Consider the following 26175-nt stretch of genomic DNA (forward strand, 5'->3'; position numbering starts at 1 on the left):
ATGCATTGCGAAGTTAACAAATGTCAGGTGTCACTTTCGCACCTCAGATAAAAGTTTATTAAATGTACAAGCACCCCGCGGAATTCAGACTATCTTTCTGATAGACACCGAGTCATTTCTTAAATAGTTACTACTTTTGAGTCTATATGTTAAAATAGTAAGAAAGAAGCAATAATTTCCGGTAAGATGCAACGTATGAGTTTCACACCTGTTGTGTTTTTCTATCGCCATGTCTTAACTTCGTCCCAATTCTATTACATCTGTATCACACGGGTGACAATTATACGGAGTTAGTGGAAATTTACGTGTTGTGTCTGCTGATAGGATACCCGTGGTACGTAACACCTGGCAACCTTACACGTACTATAGCAACCTTACACTTACCCTAGCAACCTAGTTATCAATAATAGTGTCAGCGAGAGGAGGGATCTGGCTATCAACCTGACAACAAGGCGTGGCAGGAGGGAGGAATGTTTGTAGGGGCCTGTTTCTGATTGACCCCCACTGTCCAGGGCCACGCGCGTTACCCACCACAACAGACATGACGCTTCTGATTGGCTGTGTTAACTTTGATAGGGTAAACGCATATGCGTACGACTGTAATCACGTGAAGCCCGCGGTGACTACCAGTGTCACTCTCTAGTGTGTAGAGGTACAAAACTGTCCGGAATCTCTGTTAAACTAGGATAATGACACTTCTCAAACAACTTTTCTGAGGAATAATGACATGGCAATGGATGGATATACAACTAATATCCGGAGCCGTGCTCGGTTTGTGAGATCCGGACAGGCAATTCTGCCCTTCGTCTTATCTATCTTTAGTGAGTATCTTAAAATAATACATTTCAGCTAGCATTTTTTATCACACTAATACATACTTAACACTATAACAAATCATATGAATATGTACGGAGAATAACAAAGTCAGTACATTGTTGTATTTACACCGGAGACAGACGGTGCTTATAGATTTAATTAAGTACAATGTAGGCCCGTATACATTTTAGCGGGTATTTTTATGTTTAACGATACTATCGATGATTTCGACACTTTTCGGTAATGAAGGGTTGTTGTTGTGTCGTGTAGAATTAACTGTTAGTGCTGCATAAGTCCCCTCCAAGTGTTATAGATCCCGAAGTGGCGTTACATCTGATAGGCCCTCCGTTATCTTCCGTGATACGCTCGCTTTGACAGCATTTATAACTTTAAGACGCCACATTATATCGTCCCACTTATAACTGTTCGTGTTTTCCCTTTCAAAATGATACCAGTATAAAACCTTGAAATTGATTTTTGTTATAAGTAGATAAGTTTTAAAAGTGAGAGTTAATACCGGACGACCTACCTTGCAGAAACCGTTCTTTTTTACACGGGTCCCTCCGATAGAAGTGTGTAATTGAGCCAGATAGGAGCACGTGCCGAGACTACGTTGGTTACACGTTGATTGGATCACAGCACGACCCCGTCACCCCTACCCATCCCCTACCCCCTCCCACCATTACAAGTCCCTACTGATATACAGACCAAGCCTGTTAGCCCTGATATTGACACCAGTAATTTGGGTATTCATGGTTCATTAGTAGCCACTATCTCCATGGAGGTGGCGAATCTCCAACTAAGACATTGTATTCTTAGTGCTTGTCAAAGCAGTGTACGAGGAGAAATATTTAAGGTAGATATTGTGACTCCCTTTGATGGTGACTTCATTCAGCTTCCTTATTTCCAAGTCTCCCAATAATTTGGTTGACCCTGACCAACTATCCTATATCGTTTCCGACGTTAGATCAACACGTCGTTTTACACGGGGTTTTCTGTGAGCTACACGTCGTATACGTACTCTGTGACACCACGGTGGAACGACCGTGTAAACTCGTAGAATTACGTGCGAAGTCAACCCTCTGAGACAGCTAACAAGTGATAGTTTAATTGTCTGCACTCGCCGTGCACGCTTCATTACACGCACAGAATCATGTATAATTCACAGTTAAGACAAAGATAACTTGATGATGTCTTAACGCCAAATATAGACAAGTGTTGAGTCGAACGTTGTTGGTAACATGGCGTGCTGTAGAGACCGGGCGGCAGATTTTTACCCACGACGTCAGTAGGTATATATGATCGATGACCAGTGATTAGCAATGTTACCGCCAACACCTCAGGAACTAGCCGTCTGGTGCAAGCACGTATACAAGCACAGCTATTCTACACAAGAAATGAAGTGTGCCGATTAATTGAAACAGCAGGAATGCATCAGCGGTGATGATCGGAAATCGATCAATGACGCCATTCAGAGCCACGTGACGTCAATCCACGTGCTTTCCGAACGCTTTGGTTAAGACAACAAAAACTTAATTGAAAAATTATAATAAAACTCTCTGATCTGAAAATTTTATTAAGAGCCAGACACATCATGGACTTGTATCTTGTTGCAATGCTACACATATGTGTTAATTATTAGGGCCGAAGGATGTGACGTGTTCTATAGAACAATACTTTATTGTAGTTTGATAATTGAGTGTCATACGGAATAATTATGTTATAAAATCATCATTGCTTCAAATATTCGTAGTATAAGAAATCAAAATGGATGCAAATCCATCGAACAAATGGTATTTGTAAAAGGGCATCTGTTTTGGGATAGGTACGTCAGAAAATCGTTCATGGTACAATGGTGTTGGAATGCTATTCTACAAATATTTCAATTCAGTTATTATAAAAGATATAAATAGATTGATGTCTGCTTTACATGTGTTGTATTTCATTATAATTAGATAGGTATCTAGCTTGATATTATTGTAAGTGTCAGAGAGACTCAAAGAAAAGCTCCTGAATTTAGACTACAAAACAAATGTTGGTGTAGATTACTGTTTGGCTGGCTGTTCGACATTGTTGATCTACCTCCTTGTTGACATGTTATTTGACGGACAGACTGACAGTATCGATATGTTTGTTTTGTTAACGCTTGTCAGCAGCCTCGGCTTCATTTCAGTCCGTCTGCACCACACGTGCGTTCTCAACAGAACTATTAGTATGAATTAATTCGCCCTCTTTATAGCAGTACAAGTACACGTATTTTATAAAAAATCACGAGAAAAAGTTGACCACCAACTTCAAGATTGTCCGTGCTATTTTACCGACGATATGAAATTGCACGTGAAATGCGTCACCTTTTGCACGTGCTTTGTAATATTATACAATTTGATTAGCTTACGTTTAAGTATCTTTCAGCAATAGAAAACTTTTTGAGTTCGTATTGTGTGTGTTTTTGTTTACAAAACCCCTACACTTTGAACTTTGACCTTGTTGATGCACATCTTTGTTTTGTGACGAGTTTGATGGAAGCCAATGAAAGTATCGATATGTTTGTTTTGGTTGCACATGTCAGCACCTCTTCTTGGTTGTCATACGGTCAGTGCGCAGGAGTGACGTTTTGCCCTCACGTGCGCAAGATATATTGTTCAGCAATGTGCCACACACAGGGCAAAATCGCAGATATTTCTTATAACTTTTTCTTAATTACTCTCAGTGGGAATTTGACCCGTGAAATAGCATAACGGATGGTCAGTCTGGCTAAGAATGTAGTTTTATCTGGGCTGTACAGGGGTTTGTCTCTCGGCGCGATACGACCAGGTCACACGAGGGTTACAGACTGACCGGAGCGGTACTAACCACTCCATTTATTGCTTTGACCATAATTTGACTGGTGAACATAGCAGCATTTCAATTACTCGCCAGCTTGTAGCCCGACTGCTGACGTGAAACATGTCTCACATTTTACATCTTTTTTAGTTTCTAGAATTGATTAGTATGTAATATGATCTGATGTCTGTGTCGTCAATGTGTTAGACTTGTTAAGAAATTTACGCTATAAAATGTAACTTGCCAATCAGGACACGGCTGATGTCTTCCATGACTGGGGCCAAATTCCACGCGCGTCTACAACAGTAACTACGCTGAGATAATGTTGATTCTAAATACATTTTTCAATTATATTGGATAATTAATAGATCTGATTAATGAAATGTACATCGTATATATTATTTGTGTGTTCGTTAATATTAAATCGGTGCTGCAGACAAAGAAATCCAAAGTTATGTCACATAATCATAAAACATAATTATAATGGAGACGTTGTCTTTCTTTATATAAAATAAGGCTTTGATCGTGTTATTCTTGTTATGTATTAATTCAATACCAGGATTGTTGTATCGTGTAGTGGTACACAACTCGCTGTTTATTTACCAAGCCGGGGATGTATGCCAAGGCCCGCTCTATCCTAATAACCTACGATCTGTCGTAATTAACTAGAATACATCTCGCTCCTATCCCATTAATTCACTGACTTTGTTATCCTAAGTTTATCGCTTTCCATTCAACTGCAATACGTAACGTATCGTTAGATTCGGCTTTGTCACAGTAAATAGCGTTTTAACAATGTAATTGGATTATGCCGCAGAAACTTACAAAGATGTTTGGATCATACGCACATTGAGGAGTCATCAACCATGCTTATTTATAGACCCTTTATCGGTATCTTACAAACACTTGATCCTCGAATCAGATAAATCCCATTTAAACGATTTCCTCCAGCATAAATAAGATAAGAAAAAGATGTATTTTGACTTTTATCACTTAAAACGAACAAATTGTTGTCACTAGTTTATTTCAGCGTGAAACGCTTGGCTGTTGAAAAGGGTCAAGTTTGCCAGTTTGAAATCGGGGTTAGTGAAACGTTTGGGTGGTATTGAAAGATAACGCATCGTAGATAATCTATGGAGTTGTGATTAAATCTGATTTTATAAGGAAACACTAGCTTTTTTCTCTGACATATTTACACTGGCCTCTTTTTTCAGTTCGTAGGTTTATATCTGATTTGTTATACCCCGTTTCGTTGACGCGTTGCAGGTTTCCATTGACATTTCAGGGTTTTTTTTCAATTATCTTTTCTGTTTCATCCGTTAGATTGTCCTCGCGTTTTGATATAGAATCATACAATGCCCATTTGGCTCGAGTGATACAAGTAGTTCTTCATATATTGACTCCATCAAAGTAATTTTTGTTTTCGAACTCGGAGAGAAGATTATAGTTAGATTGGGCTTTTTTTTCAAAACCCAAACTTTGCAATTGCGAACCTAAATAAGTTTTACACAGATAGTAAAAAATGAGGGATATTATGTGTAAACCGGGAGATGAACATACGTATATACATTGTAAATGATTGCTCGTTTTTCAAGCTGCAGATAAGTATATGCGCAATATAATCAAAGATACGATTCTTTACGACATAACACCCCAATTTCCATATGTAATACCTTTACGAGTGCAAAGAACAACCGCCATGACCATCTTTTATTGCGCACAATTACATTCCTGAGTTACATGACGGTAGCTGAAATTGCTCTAACTGTATAGAGAATGTTTTAAACGACAAGACAGCTGGATCTAAGGTGTAGATCTAATTTCTTCTCACAAAATAAAACCACATTCTTTCCCTGTATCCAATAATGGCGTCCACTGCTATACGTCAGAACACGGTAGGGAATAGTTAATAACATGTAATCTGCTAGACATTCTGCACGATTATACAGATACGGTAAAATAAAGTGATTACTTAAGAAGCATTTGAGGGCTTTAACAACAATTTATTAATTCACGTGCCTTTTTTGTAAATGGCCGGATTTTAGTAATACAATACTGGAAACATTGTCTATTCAAGTTAGTATTTAATCGCTCAACATTGAAATAAAACATGACCTTCGACCTTAACTACCCATTTCAATTTATACTGAGTCTCCCCGCGACCCTTTGTTTTAGCGTGTATTCCCCCTCCTCGCGACACTAGATCTTTTCATATACTTTATGTAGCGTGTATAGGAGGACTTGTTCTCTCTTGGCGACTATTTGACTATAAATCCATTGATTGCCTACATGTTCATTGTTCAATATATACCCATTCGTGGCCATCCGTTAGTACATGTACATACTCGTTCTTGCTCCCCATCTTAGCTCGGCCTCGCGTACGTTTCTTATCAACCTCGCTACTCTTTAGTACACTCACCCCTACATGTATATTGTGTCCCCATCCCCACCCCTATATGTATATTGTGTCCCCATCCCCACCCCTACATGTATATTGTGTCCCCATCCCCACCCCTACATGTATATTGTGTCCCCATCCCCACCCCTACATGTATATTGTGTCCCCATCCCCACCCCTACATGTATATTGTGTCCCCATCCCCACCCCTACATGTATATTGTGTCCCCATCCCCACCCCTACATGTATATTGTGTCCCCATCCCCACCCCTACATGTATATTGTGTCCCCATCCCCACCCCTACATGTATATTGTGTCCCCACCCCTACATGTATATTGTGTCCCCACCCCACCCTACATGTATATTGTGTCCCACCACATGATCCCCACCCCTACATGTATATTGTGTCCCCATCCCCACCCCTACATGTATATTGTGTCCCCGTCCCCACCCCTACATGTATATTGTGTCCCCATCCCCACCCCTACATGTATATTGTGTCCCCATCCCCACCCCTACATGTATATTGTGTCCCCCCCACCCCTACATGTATATTGTGTCCCCATCCCCACCCCTACATGTATATTGTGTCCCCATCCCCACCCCTACATGTATATTGTGTCCCCATCCCCACCCCTACATGTATATTGTGTCCCCACCTCTACATGTATATTGTGTCCCCACCTCTACATGTATATTGTGTCCCCCACCTCTACATGTATATTGTGTCCCCATCCCACCCCCTACATGTATATTGTGTCCCCACCCCTACATGTATATTGTGTCCCCACCCCTACATGTATATTGTGTCCCCATCCCCACCCCTACATGTATATTGTGTCCCCATCCCCCACCCCTACATGTATATTGTGTCCCCATCCCCACCCCTACATGTATATTGTGTCCCCATCCCCACCCCTACATGTATATTGTGTCCCCATCCCCACCCCTACATGTATATTGTGTCCCCATCCTACATGTATATTGTGTCCCCACCCCTACATGTATATTGTGTCCCCCCCACCCTACATGTATATTGTGTCCCCATCCCCACCCCTACATGTATATTGTGTCCCCATCCCCACCCCTACATGTATATTGTGTCCCCATCCCCACCCCTACATGTATATTGTGTCCCCCCCCTACATGTATATTGTGTCCCCACCTCTACATGTATATTGTGTCCCCACCTCTACATGTATATTGTGTCCCCACCCCTACATGTATATTGTGTCCCCATCCCCACCCCTACATGTATATTGTGTCCCCATCCCCACCCCTACATGTATATTGTGTCCCCACCCCTACATGTATATTGTGTCCCCATCCCCACCCCTACATGTATATTGTGTCCCCATCCCCACCCCTACATGTATATTGTGTCCCCATCCCCACCCCTACATGTATATTGTGTCCCCATCCCCACCCTACATGTATATTGTGTCCCATCCCCCACCTCTACATGTATATTGTGTCCCCACCTCTACATGTATATTGTGTCCCCACCCTACATGTATATTGTGTCCCCCCCCCTACATGTATATTGTGTCCCCCCATTCCCACCCCTACATGTATATTGTGTCCCCATCCCCACCCCTACATGTATATTGTGTCCCCATCCCCACCCCTACATGTATATTGTGTCCCCATCCCCACCCCTACATGTATATTGTGTCCCCATCCCCCACCCCTACATGTATATTGTGTCCCCATCCCCACCCCTACATGTATATTGTGTCCCCACCTCTACATGTATATTGTGTCCCCACCTCTACATGTATATTGTGTCCCCCACCCTACATGTATATTGTGTCCCCATCCCCACCCCTACATGTATATTGTGTCCCCCCTACATGTATACTACATGTATATTGTGTCCCCATCCCCACCCCTACATGTATATTGTGTCCCCATCCCCACCCCTACATGTATATTGTGTCCCCATCCCCACCCCTTACATGTATATTGTGTCCCCACCTCTACATGTATATTGTGTCCCCACCCCTACATGTATATTGTGTCCCCATCCCTGTATATGTGCCCCCCTCTACATGTATATTGTGTCCCCATCCCCACCCCTACATGTATATTGTGTCCCCATCCCACCCTACATGTATATTGTGTCCCCACCTCCAGTATATTGTCCCCCCCTCTACATGTATATTGTGTCCCCATCCCCACCCCTACATGTATATTGTGTCCCCATCCCCCACCCTACATGTATATTGTGTCCCCACCTCTACATGTATATTGTGTCCCCCACCCCCATATGTATATTGTGTCCCCATCCCCACCCTACATGTATATTGTGTCCCCATCCCCACCCCTACATGTATATTGTGTCCCCATCCCCACCCCTACATGTATATTGTGTCCCCATCCCCACCCCTACATGTATATTGTGTCCCCATCCCCACCCCTACATGTATATTGTGTCCCCATCCCCACCCCTACATGTATATTGTGTCCCCCCCTACATTGTGTCCCCACCCCTACATGTATATTGTGTCCCCATCCCCACCCTACATGTATATTGTGTCCCCACCCTACATTTATTGTGTCCCCACCCCTACATGTATATTGTGTCCCCATCCCCACCCCTACATGTATATTGTGTCCCCATCCCACCCCTACATGTATATTGTGTCCCCATCCCCACCCCTACATGTATATTGTGTCCCCACCCATCCCCACCCCTCTACATGTATATTGTGTCCCCATCCCCACCCCTACATGTATATTGTGTCCCACATCCCCACCCCTACATGTATATTGTGTCCCCATCCCCACCCCTACATGTATATTGTGTCCCCACCTTACATCCCCACCCCTACATGTATATTGTGTCCCCATCCCCACCCCTACATGTATATTGTGTCCCCACCCCATTGTGTCCCCCCCCCCCTACATGTATATTGTGTCCCATCCCACCCCTACATGTATATTGTGCCCCATCCCCACCTCTACATGTATATTGTGTCCCCATCCCCACCCCTACATGTATATTGTGTCCCCATCCCCACCCCTACATGTATATTGTGTCCCCACCCCATGTATATTGTGTCCCCCCCCTACATGTATATTGTGTCCCCATCCCCACCCCTACATGTATATTGTGTCCCCATCCCATCCCCACCCCTACATGTATATTGTGTCCCATCCCCACCCCACATGTATATTGTGTCCCCCACCCCTACATGTATATTGTGTCCCCATCCCCACCCCTACATGTATATTGTGTCCCCATCCCCACCCCTACATGTATATTGTGTCCCCATCCCCACCTCTACATGTATATTGTGTCCCCATACCCCACCTCTACATGTATATTGTGTCCCCATCCCCACCCTACATGTATATTGTGTCCCTACCTCTACATGTATATTGTGTCCCATCCCCACCTCCCCATCCCACCCTACATGTATATTGTGTCCCCATCCCCCCCCTACATGTATATTGTGTCCCCACACCCTACATGTATATTGTGTCCCCATCCCCACCCCTACATGTATATTGTGTCCCCATCCCCACCCCTACATGTATATTGTGTCCCCATCCCCACCCTACATGTATATTGTGTCCCCATCCCCACCTCTACATGTATATTGTGTCCCCATCCCCACCCCTACATGTATATTGTGTCCCCATCCCCACCCCTACATGTATATTGTGTCCCCATCCCCACCTCTACATGTATATTGTGTCCCCCCATCCCCACCTCTACATGTATATTGTGTCCCCATCCCCACCCTCTACATGTATATTGTGTCCCCATACATGTATATTGTGTCCCCATCCCCACCTCTACATGTATATTGTGTCCCATCCCCACCCTACATGTATATTGTGTCCCCATCCCCACCTCTACATGTATATTGTGTCCCCATCCCCACCCCTACATGTATATTGTGTCCCCCCACCTCTACATGTATATTGTGTCCCCATCCCCACCTCTACATGTATATTGTGTCCCCATCCCCACCACTACATGTATATTGTGTCCCCATCCCCACCTCTACATGTATATTGTGTCCCCATCCCCACCCCTACATGTATATTGTGTCCCCATCCCCACCTCTACATGTATATTGTGTCCCCATCCCCACCTCTACATGTATATTGTGTCCCCATCCCCACCCCTACATGTATATTGTGTCCCCATCCCCACCCCTACATGTATATTGTGTCCCCACCTCTACATGTATATTGTGTCCCCATCCCCACCCCTACATGTATATTGTGTCCCCATCCACCACCCTCTACATGTATATTGTGTCCCCATCCCCACCCCTACATGTATATTGTGTCCCCATCCCCACCCCTACATGTATATTGTGTCCCCATCCCCACCTCTACATGTATATTGTGTCCCCATCCCCACCCCTACATGTATATTGTGTCCCCATCCCCACCTCTACATGTATATTGTGTCCCCACCTCTACATGTATATTGTGTCCCCACCTCTACATGTATATTGTGTCCCCATCCCCACCCCTACATGTATATTGTGTCCCCATCCCCACCCTACATGTATATTGTGTCCCCACCTCTACATGTATATTGTGTCCCCATCCCCACCCCTACATGTATATTGTGTCCCCATCCCCACCCCTACATGTATATTGTGTCCCCACCCCACCCTACATGTATATTGTGTCCCCATCCCCCCCTACATGTATATTGTGTCCCCATCCCCACCCCTACATGTATATTGTGTCCCCCCCCACCTACATGTATATTGTGTCCCCACCCCTACATGTATATTGTGTCCCCATCCCCACCCCTACATGTATATTGTGTCCCCATCCCCACCCCTACATGTATATTGTGTCCCCATCCCCACCCCTACATGTATATTGTGTCCCCATCCCCACCCCTACAGTATATTGTGTCCCCACCCCCTACATGTATATTGTGTCCCCATCCCCACCCCTACATGTATATTGTGTCCCCATCCCCACCCCTACATGTATATTGTGTCCCCATCCCCACCCCTACATGTATATTGTGTCCCCATCCCCACCCCTACATGTATATTGTGTCCCCATCCCCACCCCTACATGTATATTGTGTCCCCATCCCCACCCCTACATGTATATTGTGTCCCCATCCCCACCTCTACATGTATATTGTGTCCCCATCCCCACCCCTACATGTATATTGTGTCCCCATCCCCACCCCTACATGTATATTGTGTCCCCATCCCCACCCCTACATGTATATTGTGTCCCCATCCCCACCCTACATGTATATTGTGTCCCCACCCACTACATGTATATTGTGTCCCCATCCCCACCCCTACATGTATATTGTGTCCCCATCCCCACCCCTACATGTATATTGTGTCCCCATCCCACCCCTACATGTATATTGTGTCCCCATCCCCCACCCTACATGTATATTGTGTCCCCATCCCCACCCCTACATGTATATTGTGTCCCCATCCCCACCCCTACATGTATATTGTGTCCCCATCCCACCTCTACATGTATATTGTGTCCCCCCATGTGTCCCCACCTCTACATGTATATTTGTGTCCCCACCTCTACATGTATATTGTGTCCCCATCCCCACCTCTACATGTATATTGTGTCCCCCATCCCCACCTCTACATGTATATTGTGTCCCCATCCCCACCCCTACATGTATATTGTGTCCCCACCTCTACATGTATATTGTGTCCCCATCCCCACCTCTACATGTATATTGTGTCTACATGTATATTGTGTCTACATCGTATTGTGTACCCCTATCCCCACCCCTACATGTATATTGTGTCCCCATCCCCACCCCTACAATTATATTGTGTCCCCACCTCTACATGTATATTGTGTCCCCATCCCCACCCCTACATGTATATTGTGTCCCCATCCCCACCCCTACATGTATATTGTGTCCCCATCCCCACCTCTACATGTATATTGTGTCCCCATCCCCACCCCTACATGTATATTGTGTCCCCATCCCCACCCCTACATGTATATTGTGTCCCCATCCCCACCCCTACATGTATATTGTGTCCCCATCCCCACCCCTACATGTATATTGTGTCCCCATCCCCACCCCTACATGTATATTGTGTCCCCACCTCTACATGTATATTGTGTCCCCATCCCCACCTCTACATGTATATTGTGTCCCCATCCCCACCTCTACATGTATATTGTGTCCCCACCCCTACATGTATATTGTGTCCTCATCCCCACCCTACAAGTATATTGTGTCCCCACCTCTACATGTATATTGTGTCCCCCATCCCCACCTCTACATGTATATTGTGTCCCCATCCCCACCTCTACATGTATATTGTGTCCCCACCCCTACACATGTATATTGTGTCCCCATCCCCACCCCTACATGTATATTGTGTCCCCACCTCTACATGTATATTGTGTCCCCATCCCCACCCCTACATGTATATTGTGTCCCCATCCCCACCTCTACATGTATATTGTGTCCCCATCCCCACCTCTACATGTATATTGTGTCCCCATCCCCACCTCTACATGTATATTGTGTCTACATGTATATTGTGTCTACATCGTATTGTGTACCCCTATCCCCACCCCTACATGTATATTGTGTCCCCATCCCCACCCCTACAAGTATATTGTGTCCCCACCTCTACATGTATATTGTGCCCCCATCCCCACCCCTACATGTATATTGTGTCCCCATCCCCACCCCTACAAGTATATTGTGTCCCCACCTCTACATGTATATTGTGTCCCCATCCCCACCCCTACATGTATATTGTGTCCCCATCCCCACCTCTACATGTATATTGTGTCCCCATCCCCACCCCTACATGTATATTGTGTCCCCATCCCCACCCCTACATGTATATTGTGTCCCCATCCCCACCCCTACATGTATATTGTGTCCCCATCCCCACCCCTACATGTATATTGTGTCCCCATCCCCACCCCTACAAGTATATTGTGTCCCCACCTCTACATGTATATTGTGCCCCCATCCCCACCCCTACATGTATATTGTGTCCTCATCCCCACCCTACATGTATATTGTGTCCCCATCCCACCCCTACATGTATATTGTGTCCCAATCCCCACCCCTACATGTATATTGTGTCCCCATCCCCACCCCTACATGTATATTGTGTCCCCATCCCCACCCCTACATGTATATTGTGTCCCCATCCCACCCCTACATGCATATTGTGTCCTCATCCCCACCCCTACAAGTATATTGTGTCCCCATCCCCACCCCAACAAGTATATTGTGTCCCCGTCCCCATCCCCAACCCTTTATTGTGTCCTTCATCCCTACCCCATGTAGTGTACCCCCACCCTCTGTAGTGTACTCTACCCCTAACCCTCACCCCTTGTACCCTCACCCCTAATCCCCAACCCTAACCTCCATCCCTGTACCAAAACGCTCTGTAGTGTACCCTACCCCTATCCCTAACCCCCTGTACCTCGACCCCCTGTAGTGTACCTCCACCCCTTGTAGTGTACCCCCATCCCTAACCCCACTCCCTGTAGTGTACCCCCACCCCTAACCTCCATCCCTGTACCCCCACGCTCTGTAGTGTACCCCTACCTCCCTTCCCCTAACCCCTACTCCCTGTAGTGTACCCCCACCCCTAACCTCCATCCCTGTACCCCCACGCTCTGTAGTGTACCCCTACCTCCCTTCCCCTAACCCCCACTCCCTGTAGTGTACCCCCTACCCCTGTAGATCAGCCTCTGACCATCTGATACTGTGTAGGTGATGATGCACGTATCTCGTTCCTGTCAGCGCCGTTATACCAAACATAATTTATACATGTACACAAGCTGCAACTCCTCTATCGCACCTACTTAATTTTTCATTTCAGTTACCGCATTTCAAAAGAGCTCTGGATTAGATAGGATAAAAATTTGTGATGAGATGGGTGAATTCTGGAGCTGGTTAAAGATGCTGAGATTTGTTCTCTCTCGCTGATGTTTTCAAGATCCCTACACGTCCTTTGTCATAAACGACTATACAAATCCTTCATTTCAGATATAGACTTAAACTTAAGTCTCACACCCCAGACTCTAGTGGTTAATAAGTCTGGTCCACATAAACTGTTTTACAATCGTATCACCAGTAATGGACCCGGGAGTGGGGGGGGGGGAGGGGGAGAGGGGGCTTAAGATGCCTTAGTTCTGATTCATACCGTTCTCTATGACCACTGTTTGTTTGTTAGTCCATCTGAGGATATACCGGTGAAAATATCTGGTTTTTTGGCCATTTGTTAAGATACTTGTTTTGCTAGACGACATAAATACATATATAATATGTAGAACTAAAACAAAGACGGCCAATACAGCGTACGATAGGCACCTGTTACCTCTCACAGGGGTCTGAGAATTAGTTACAGTTTATAAAGGTTGAGTGGGTTTTTTTTTACCGATTTTCGATCTAGACCCCTAAACCTGTAAAAATGGTCTATGGACACTCTGTACAGGGTCAAAATTCAATTTTGATTGTGACGATCATTTGCTTAAAAATTACTTTATCAACCCATAATTGAAAAAATGAAGTCGCCGTTTGTAATGTCGCGTTTTATTGGCTGAGATAAGGGCGTAATGATTTCATATAGACAAGAGTGCCATTAAGAATTAAAAAATATCTTTAGCAAATCGAATTATATAAGATACCTTCACGAATGCACACACGGATGGGTAAAACCACAGGAATTTGACGGTCTGTCATTATATATTAAAAAGTATACATATTAAAAAAAAACTACATACAATAAAAATTATATAGGGGTATTTATATATAACTATATACTATATAATTGACAGAACGTCAAACTCCTTTGCTAAAATGTAAGCGTATGTTCATGTTGAATGACCCGAGATGAAATGTTTATGAGAGGAGTCATGGAATCATGGCGCTTAGTGTCAGCACTGGACATTGGCCTGCTCCTGATAATGTTTATCTATGTTTTCTTAAAGATACGAAGCAAGGCAGACGACTATTCTTCTAGATTACAATCCCCGATAACATATGTTGTATTAGCGGTATCCTTCGTAAAACTCTAGGTAATTATGTATAGCCTACCGCACGTCATTTTACCTATACGTTTCTTCTGCTTCCATACTGATTAGTTTCCTAACAAGATTTAAAAGTGCTTTCCTTTCTGTAGCCAGCCCAAAGCTAGGTCGATATTCAAGTAAATATTAACCCATAGCTGGTCTAATTTGGGAATGAAGTGCTGCGCGTGTTTCTGAAAATTACTGACATTTGTTGAAATTTCTGTAACCCTAGTATCTAAATGATCTAATTGTGTTATCTACCTTCCTTACAAGACATTCACACGTCCTATCTGGCTGCTTCCCCATCACTCCTCTATTGTATTCCGATATAAGTTATAAAGGAGATGGGGCCGATCACTTTACGGTTTATCCGTTAGATGGTACCCTGTCTGACGGTATTTGTTTGGTCTAATGTGCCCCGCTCCGCTGAGTCTTATTCACGTAATTATCTATCACTATCACCCCGTCATTTATCTTTCTACAGCAATCAGCCAGGTCGTATAGAAAAAATATTCACTCATATTTCGTTAGCTGTTTATTTTGAGTAAAACGCATTAAGATTCTCGCTGCCAGCCTACCTAGGCGGACCGTGGAACATTACGGATACATGTCACCGGTCTCCGGCTCTAGCTGTTAGTTCTACCATAACGACGAGGGCGCGTGCTGGCCCCACACGCTTATTAGTTACGGACTGTGATACGTACGCCGTCTTTGGAGATGATTCAAAATGAAAGTAGCAAAAGAACTTTTTCCGTCTCTTTATAGGATTCTGCATTTATTTGGATATATAAAGATAGTCACTGTTTTATCAAGTAAGTAATATGCATTATACACACACTGACATTTTGTTAATATTTAGCTTGTGCGCTGGGCTAGAATCGATTGAGATAATAGTTATTTGGTTCATTGAATATTGTGTTCTAATATTTTTGTCTGCCTTACTATTGTTAATAACATCAAATTATAAATTATGTGACCAATAAACTGACCAATTTGGAAAAAAAATGTGATTTTAATTATAGTGAACACACATTTATATTTCCACGCAAATTATGCAATCAACTTGGAGGCTGTTTTTCTTTCTGATATTTTTATCACAATACTGAGTTATCATCTGGTTTTGCCTAGCTGCTTTCTTGAATTTCTAATACTGAATTCGCTCGCCTCTGCCTGGCGAATGAACTCTGTTTCACTTTTTATACTGTTGCTACAACAATGATATTTTAAGCAAATTATTTACAATATAAGTTGTAATAGATTTCCTATAAAAAAGTTTTTTATGAGTATTTCTGTGCGACCCCGAATGTATCACTAACTCGGATAACTGACCAATATGATACGATCATAGTTATTCCCTTGTTTATTGTATACATTTGTAAATTGATGTGGACAACAAACTAACTATGTACACTTTGAAACATAACGAAAATTCATTGACAATAACTAATTACATGTATCATGAAAATGGTAAAACATCACAATGATTAATTCATTTTAATTGACAACGGTCATGATTACAGTTTACATGTAAAAAATCAATTAATTTACACAATATATTTCATTCATTACTGGGACATATGTAAAATTCTTTTGACATACATAAACAAAACACTATGTGACTTTCGTGTATATCGTTCTTTGAGTACAGCGGAAATGAAACTTTATGTCACCGAAAAGGTCACGTGGTGCGTCATCTGTGTTTAAAACTATTCCAAAGACGCGCCCTATTACTGGCGTTTGCGTTACGTTTTCTGAAAAAATCATTTTCATTTTCCAAATAAGATGTTTAACTAGCGTTTATTGTCTATAAATATCAGCGTGAAATTGCCTTTGGTTCAGGTTATAGCGAAAGTCCTGTCAGATAGACGTATGCTTTTGACAACGTTCGAGATTGGGCATGTCAAACACAGACATGATCTATGCGAAGGTGAAGGATGGTAACCACTTTTTCCCGCCATATAACGCACACTATCTTAATTCCATCAAACGCCAGAATGTAAAAGTCATCTCACGAGAGCGTTTACGAGTAATGGTGTCTTTGGAAGGCCCTTAACATATGTAATCTGTGAAAGATGGCGGAAACGTGCACGAGCGACAGGCAAACATTTGGCCGAGACGATCGCGATGTCAAGGCTCGGGATCAAAATAATCCATTCAGGAGAAATTGAATTTTTTATCATAGAGATTGGTTATCAGTAGAGCAATATTTCATTTCTAGTCATTTCCACCTGTCATAGGTTTTGTGATATGTGTTTTTCTGTTGAAATAAGATGGATCATATATAAAGATCAAATGTATCCGAGAGACCATCGTGCTGAGTACAGCAACAGGACTGTTACTGTATGGAGCCACGCAAACGATAACTAGGGAGCATTGTCTAATAATAACATTATGTACGCATGTACCTAAGGCAGTGGGCCGGTTACAATTAGAATATATAATAGCCGATATTTGCCGATCCAGTAGAAATATAGTTTAATTCACACACAGGGCGCAAGAGATCCAGTTGAAATGATCCCATACCGTGAACACGGTGGAGTATAAATGAGTCAAAATATGTATTTGAGCATATAACTATTAAAAGAAGCAAATCACCAACTTGAAATTATTTGAGGTATGCTAAATTTTCAAAATATATTCGTTCAAATTGATCAGCGATAACAATTTTACATTGACTTGAAATAATTGATCATTTTCTCTCTATGTGGAAAAAAAAACTATAAATAAACGATTGGCCTTGATCTGGATGACGAGTAATCTCCCTTGACTCAGGCTGTATTTATGCTATGGATTGGAAGGTTAGATGTTGACATTTCGTGGTTGAACTCTGTGTCTAATTAACAGTCGATTAAACGTTGTCTAACTTGTTTCCATGACGACAAGAAATGGGGAATCATCAATCTTAAAGACACGTGTCGACGGGTGAAGCGTTGGAATTGACACCTCTACTTCACGATCAGAGTTAGATTTTATAAGAGTAGTGATCAATATTATCAAACGTTTCCTTAGCTTGACGTCCCCCGAGATTAGGATTTTTTATCAAGTCATTGTCAGTGATAGTGATACGAGAGTAGCTATAGATTATTGCATCCGGTTGTTTACGATCGTTCATCTGTTTTGAGAGTATCGTTCTGTATCCGGTTGTTAGTATAACATATCCGATTGTGTAGTGAGATGACGTTTTATGTAATTGTTAAAATCTATTATATGGTAAGATTTACCAATTCAGCATTAGCAAGATCCAGTTGTTGAATCTGTCTTGCTTTTAGTGAGCATTTAGCGAGATCCGAATTTTAATCACCTGCCATTTGGCTCGAGAGTAAATTGCTGGATCCGGTTAAGGCGTTTCAAGAGCCAATACCCGATATGCTACCTTGTGTTAAGTTTAGAAATGGATAATTTTTAATTTGAAAATTAAAGTAATGGGTGTAGTTACATAGTGTTTAAATGTAAGATTTTAGTAAATCAATTAATAATTTAATTTCATCTTTGAAAGAATGGTGTTGATATTGTTATACAAGCCAAAATAAAATTTAAATCTGTGCGCAACAAATACGAAGATAAGTTAAAAGCAAACAAGCACGTTTACGTATGTGCAGCATTTAGTTATCCTTACTGCATCATAAACTTAAAGTAGTATGTAGATTCTACACCGATCTAATCATGCTTGGCTCTACCGTTTAGCGTCCGTACCCTAATGGCACAATGCTCCACAGATAATTAAGCAAAGAACATAGGTGTTTATAGAACAAAACCATATATAGATCTACACGGCATCAGCAACCTTTGTCGTGATTAGATAAAAGTGCAGCGGTTGTTATCGTCTGTAATCTATCCTTCAATTGTCTAACGGTTTTCCATCATATGCCATAAATAGGTCTACAAAATACACGATTGCTCGTCTCGTAAATGGAACATCTTTTGGACAATGACAAAACATTGGTGAATTCCGGATATTTCTGTTTTCTGTTCCGGACAGTATTTTACTGACGACATATTGTCGCAGACTCTTAAATAACTGTTTTCAGTGCACGAGACAATTTTAAACGAAGTACGACTGTAGGACTACATGGTAACTGGCCACACCGGATTATCAGACATGTCTATAATAGATTTTACTGTTCCAATTACTTCATGTTATCGTATGGCGCTATTGGCTAGTTTAGCCATGATTGAGTTGGAGCCAGCTAGAATGAACTCTCTTTTCTCAGAGCATGTCTTAATCACCGACAGCCGACACGTGCATTTCATTGCATTGCAATTTAGACGGCTAATTTCTACATTTTTCATCAGCAATAATCGCCATGCTAAATGGGAGCACTGTCAGACCACAGGACAGATGTGATTATAGGTCAGACTTGGCACGTGCATTAGGTCACGCGCTAGAAAGAACGTAAGCAACAAGGTGATACATCAATATAGGAATGTCGGTGTGATTTGTTGAAAGCCGTCACAAATAAAAAGAAAATACGGACTAAAAGAATGTGATTCATTTGTTTCTGCCGATGTACTTTCTAATTACATAGTCTCGTAAAGAAGCGGCCATAATTTTTTACTCATGTAGAAAGTTTGTGTACAATAGGCATCTTGTTTAGTGATTACTGTTCTCCTTGTAACAACATTTGGCCAACATCACAAGCGACGAACATCCATCATTGGCACCAGTAAAGTCTGCAAAACCGATTACGTCGCAGACCGGAAGTGACGTTGCATTGCTCCATGAGAGAAAGTTCAAATAGCCGACATATCTCTGGAATAAAGAGGGCTATCGCAGAAATTTATGAATCATACACATATGGGTCATTCCAAAATATATGCAAACCCTATTCCTTTACGTATATCAATAAATTAAGAAAATATATAAATATATAAAAAATAAATAAAAACTCTCTCTCTCCCTCTCTGTGTGTGTCTCTCTCTCTAAAATCATGTAAATATGTATATTTTTGCCATTTTGTGTTCTTTGTTATATAATTAATTCTAATTCTATAGGGAGAAGGTTGATATAAGTTGGAAAATTGTGCACAATCCCATTGAATGTAAAATTACGCAATAAAACATGTTTAAATAAAACCTATCTTTTTGTGTTTTTCTGCATTAAATATATATATTGATAGGTAATACTAGCATACATGAGTGTGTATTGGTGAGTAATATCCATCAATTAATGATAAATACACATATTAATTAGATATACACATATTATAATGAGTAATGCACATTTATTGTGGAGTAATATCCAAATACTCATAGTACACAGATTTATGGACATATTTCACAAATGCATCAACATAAAATATATATCTGATTGCAAAAGCTACAGACATGGGGCGTTGTATAATATGATAAATGAGAAAATCTGCAAAATGGAAATGGCATAAATAAAGCTTTTACAGATAAACCAGATACAGATTTAACATGTCTGACAGATAGAGTAGAATTAAGGAATTCGTCATTATTGGTATTCCCTACGGGTGGTATATCACACTAGAGCAAAGTCAAATGTAGGAATCGGCTGGAATAATCTAACAAAATTGAAATTCCTTTACTCGGGATAACGGGGAGTAACGCGAGATTCGCTGGTTGTATTAAAGTTGTAGGTTTAGTATAGGACATTTTATCTAAGCCTGTGTGTATTTCTGTAACATGATTGATACTATCTATATATTTACTTAAGCGTTGATCCTGCCCCTAGAAATAGTTCCGGCTACTGATATACGGACCTTCCCCCCTAATTGTGGCGTTCATATCACAAACATCAGGTATTTTTGTCCTTATATCCTATCATGGTTAGGTAAAAATGGACTTTCTTCTTGCAGCTGTTCAGATTCATCCATTGATATATTACGACAGGGTCTGGTATCACATTCGACAAACATCGCCAAATTCCGGGGATCGCTAATGTAGTGACGGAATCTGCCGATGTAGTGACGAACTCTGCCGAAATTATCGTCTGATATCACTCGGTCTCGTCGCAATCTACAACCAAAACTGATCAAAATGTTGAGAACTTGATGGCGCTTCCACTTCAAATGCACCAAAAGTTAGAAAACCTTTTGATAACGATGAATTGTATGGTTTCAGTGTTCTGTGCCGTTGACGGTATGTGTCCGAGTAAGCTGAAGATGCGGTCCTTCTCCTGTTTTGGTGATTACAACACACAGTTCCTCAACATGCAGAAAAGCCAGCGGACGTTGTTCTCCGGCGTTGACGTGGAACTACTCAGGGCATTCTGCAGGTAACCATTAGGCGATATACACCATAAATGGTCCTAAAGTTGTTCCCATTGTTTTTCCTCAGAAACCTATTAAACCCCTATAGTTTTGATGTAGTATTAGTAACGTTTAGTGTTGGGTGCCATATCATGCATGATTTCTTCTGTATCGATGGTCGGTATGAAAAGTAAGACAACTATAAATTGTAATTGTTTAGATTAGAGTTGTATAATTCAATTTTGCTTGTTACGAGCATTTCCATTGGCTTAAAAATTTACTTTATCAGCCCATAAAGGAAAAAATGGCGTCGCCGTTTGTAACGTCGCTTCTGATTGGCTGAGATGACGGCGTAATAATTTCATAGACATTAGAGTCCCAAAATATAACTACCAAAGTCACGTGTCTGAATAGAAAAAGACGCCCGTCAAAACGCCCGTAGTCAAATCGATATTGTAAAACGTTTACAACATCATAATTATGTATCAAGGCAATTACTTCTATAGTATTGCATGCTGGATTATTATATCTAGACAGAACAATAAAAGAAAGATACGAATTCCAAATAAATGAGTACTTTTATACTAAAATTACGATTTTAAAAAAAAAAAAGACAAAATACGAGTGGCATAGTTTCCTGTTTTAAGAATTTGTTGCGAATATGGGTTAAATTTCCTACAAGTAGCACAGTGTTACAGCTGTTTTGATGCATTCGTCTCACAAAAATAGCCAAGATGGTGATGTATGGACACGGTATGGTGTGTTACGGAACATATCCATTGTGATATATCTAGGGGTGTAATAGAATCTATTGTCCACGTGTCGTATAGGATTGGCGAGCTTCGCAGTGTTACAACACGTGTAATCGGAAATAAAAATGTATACATGACGAACTATGGAGGAGACCTGAAAATGATTTACATGTTTCTATAGTTAATAGAATATTTCTGCTGATCATGAATAGCTGCGTTGGAAGTATCAATCTTTACAAATCCAAATCTGTAACTTATTAAATTATGCGATTTTATTCAATTTGATGATAAAAAAAATCGAGTTCCCTATGGCGACAGGAAATGTAGACCTATTATGATTTGACAGTAGGTTTTTCTAATTCTCTAACACTGTATTAAAGGTTTTGATATGTCCCATATTGTGCCTTTTATGTCGGTCATTGTTTAGGGTGTTTACTGTAGAGTCAATATGTCGGCAGTATTAACAAACCATTCCATTGTGTAGTGATGAATGTCATTTTATTACTGTACAATGTATATTGCAGCGCCTACATGTCGGCCATGTCGTGTATTAACCAGTTAAGGACAGACTGTGGAGAGGACCATCACGTCGTCATCAACAAACCCCTTGTCAACCTACACGGTGCTACAGACGAACTCTCCTACATGTGCCAAAACGACGACATCTACGAAGGTAAGCGCCATTTTGTTTCCCGAAGACGTCCAACTTCCGGTGGTAAAGAACGATAGATAAATACCGTAAAGATGAGCACAATGCGATGTTATGATGTTAAAGGTTGTAGAATGTTTTGTACATGGACAGAAATCGGTTGATGTACCCAACAAAACAGATAAATGACTATTTCTTACATAATCATATAACTGACACCATCTCATGAGGATAAATACATTAGTGTGAGAATGTACAAGGAGAGGGACGGGCCTCCAGGAGAAATCCCGCCGTTGTTAGGTGCTATCAGGGATAATGGGGAGATTTCATTCATAGAAAACCATTTTTATATCAGAGAAATGCCATTCACTTATCTGGTGTATACGTAAACAAACCTGTAGGATGAAATCAGACTCGGAGTTATGCACTCGTATTCCTACTGTGATTCCGATGTTTGATTTCTATCTCTGGTATAGGGTTTGTAAGATACGGTCCCAGTCCGTGTTAGTCCCGGTGATAGAATACATACAGGTGTGTGTCTTCATCCACTGTAATCAACACCCAGTATATCATAAGATACTCTAGTATCGACGTCAAATACTTTACATTTCACCTTCCAAAAGACATTCTACTTGGCGAATTTCAAATGATTTACTAACCTGACAAACTGATGTATTTACGAATGACGTTATTGTATATTCACGCGCTACGAAGTATGTAACTTGTGGTTGATGTACAAAATATAGATCAATATCTATTTTGACGAAGACCACGCTTCCGATTACTGGATGATCTCTTGTTCATTATCAATGGAATTCGCTCGCTTCTCTATACAATGCAAATAGACTTACTTAAGTACACCGCAGGTGTATAACAGACAAAGTTTTTCATTGATAAATCATAAACTTCAGTTGTTTTTTTTCATGTGATCTTGACCTATGTTCTGTATGACATCATTTCCGGTTCATCTCAGACCCCATTTTTATCTACTCGCAGTATACGCCCGACACATGAGCTGTTACATGTCGCACGGAAGTTACTCGGAGCGCTGCTTCAATGACGTCATGAATACCACAAGTCGTTTCCTGAAGAGATTGGAATGGACATCCTTAGATGATTTTTGCAGGTAAGGAACACGTGTTCTGTAATAAACAAAACAAACACTTCCGGTGTCACAGAACCGTATAGCTTCCGGTTATACATCACTAACGTGAACTATGACTATATTGTTCAACTGCTGCTGACCACTAGCCTGTCAGAATCAAACATATCGAATGTTCGAATGTACATTTTATATCTTAGGTACCAGCAATAGCACAAAGAGCTGTTTGGTAAAAGTACAGCTAAACTTTCTTTAAAATATTACTTTATCAGCTCAAAAGTAACAAACCAGTGTTGTAGCCGATGGTGCGATTCCGATAATATCCCCTATGGGAGACCATTTTATCTGATATACCGATAGACAAACCCAATTCAGTCACTGATGTAAATATAGTAAGGACAATCCTTAAGTGATACCCCGGAAACAGGGCTGTATCGGAAAATCAGGGAAATTTAAGTCAATCATATCAGACTCCACGTGCATGTAAAACATGCCAGTGCGCGTGCTGTGGTGTAACAGAAGAGGTTTTCTGTGTAAGGACTTTTCAGTCTGTCGCATGGGCGATCGATGGTGACCGCCAACCAGTTACATAACGAAAAATCTTATCTTGAAATAAGTAAGGAGATGCGAAACTGAATACTTTCCAATCGATGGCAAGTGCATTGAAAGTTTTTCAACACGTCTTTCGTAAAAAGGATTTTTGTTAAATTAAGTTTACTTGAATGTATTACATTATTTCCCATTCATTGCCATGACAACTACTTCAAAGTATACACAAACGCACATCTGAAGCGTCCAGAAACAGAGTCGAACGTTTTTATTAATCCCCGCTAAAGATCTTTCGAGCTATGCTGAACGCCTTGATCCGTTGCCATACCTATCGAGTTTCGGTTATTTTGGACGGCTGTCAACCTTGATGGAGGATTGCGCGCGGACGGAATTTATATGCTACGGTCATAGGTTTTCATTGGTTGGAGTATATCTTGTTGACTTTGTAGTGAAGTTTTATTTTACTGCATACTCGTCTTTGGAGCGTGGCCTAAAGAGAATATAGTACCAAGAATCTGATCTAAATTTCAGATGCTTATAAAAGGACAACTTTGGTAGGCGATGATCTGCTCACCAAAACGTCATATTGTGTAGTTTCTGTGGAGTTTGTTGGTGTAATACGTTGATCATCAAACTGCACGAGTAGCTTCTTTAGTTGAGTATATGTTGTGTGTTTTATGACGAATTGGTGCTGTTAAGCGGTACCAGTGGCAGTGTTTTGTTCAAATGATAGTGTCTTTATTATCTGTGGTGTTAATGCCTATGTGACGTCAGGGTTTTGTGAAAAAAGGTCAGAGTTCACAATTTTGGAAGGGTCGTTGTTCATAATCTTGGAAAGGGGTCAATGTTCACAACCTTGGAAATGGTCATTGTTTACAATTTTTTGAAAGGACCAAGGTTCATTAAAGAGTGTTAAATATATCCTCTACTGTTATATAACTTAATCTAGCACACAGGTGTATAGATTCAGATCTATTTTAGACATATAAAAACTGCCTTGCAGATTTCAGACATATAACGAAAACTTGTTTAGAGTTCTGACTAGTAAATCATGGTCTTTGATGTTATATCGTGTGAAGGAATGGCGATAACGAGCTGGTATTTCGGCTATATCAGTCTCGAGCGTTGACAGCGATGTACAACCACTCTCGGGGAAAACCGGCATGATGTAGATTCAGTTTAACTTAAAGACAATGTCGGAATAAAATAGGATTTACTGTCGCTTTATTGCTGCAAACTTTATACGGCCGGAGCATAAAGCCGCACCACGAAATCAAAATGTCAGGAACGTTTTATACAACATTCCATAATAGAATCGACAGGAAACCAACATTTTTCATTGCTGTACATTGCACTTTTAGCTATGAAGTCCCAGTTATAAGTAGAACTTTGGGTGCTTTACGTCTGTTTTTAAACAATGATATGAGCAAATCACTTTATATGTAATCATAGTGCAGTCATTTAGTGCTATTTCACAAGACATTTTATATTTACACGATAAATCCATGCTATAACCGACCGTCATTAATTGTCATTTCACAAGATATGTTGTATTTTACTAGATATCTCTATACCGTAGCCGACAATACGCCGTCAATATCAAAGGAGTCGGTCGCCATTTCAGAACTTTACGATTGCTTTATATCTGTACGTAAGTTAACAAAACAACAAATAAACACTGTTTTACCATTATATACATATCCCTCTGATCCAGGTTACTTTTATGATTATATCTTTATCATAAGGTTGATAACATTAGATTTTCAAGGAATTCAAATTGGATTTGATTATAAGCCACGGTATGAATATCTCTCCGATTACGGGTTAGTTTTATTATT

At 41.2% G+C, this 26175-nt stretch overlaps 1 protein-coding gene across 3 annotated transcripts in view; it reads left to right on the top strand.

The window, feature by feature from the left end:
* Window positions 1–579: 579 nt before the first annotated feature.
* Window positions 580–26175, top strand: part of LOC138304777 (uncharacterized) — a 32093-nt gene continuing 6497 nt past the window's right edge. For 2 of the 3 annotated variants that reach the window (XM_069245047.1, XM_069245048.1), the window contains exons 1-4: window positions 580–821; window positions 21158–21311; window positions 22562–22710; window positions 23683–23812. In XM_069245047.1, coding sequence (XP_069101148.1) covers window positions 728–821; window positions 21158–21311; window positions 22562–22710; window positions 23683–23812 — 527 coding nt within the window. In that variant the 5' untranslated portion in view covers window positions 580–727. Of the gene's footprint in view, window positions 822–15607; window positions 15886–21157; window positions 21312–22561; window positions 22711–23682; window positions 23813–26175 lie in introns of those variants that run through there. The other variant, XM_069245049.1, reaches the window with a different exon arrangement.

This window comes from Argopecten irradians, chromosome 12 (assembly GCF_041381155.1).
Source record: "Argopecten irradians isolate NY chromosome 12, Ai_NY, whole genome shotgun sequence".
In the NCBI taxonomy this organism is placed as follows: domain Eukaryota; kingdom Metazoa; phylum Mollusca; class Bivalvia; order Pectinida; family Pectinidae; genus Argopecten; species Argopecten irradians.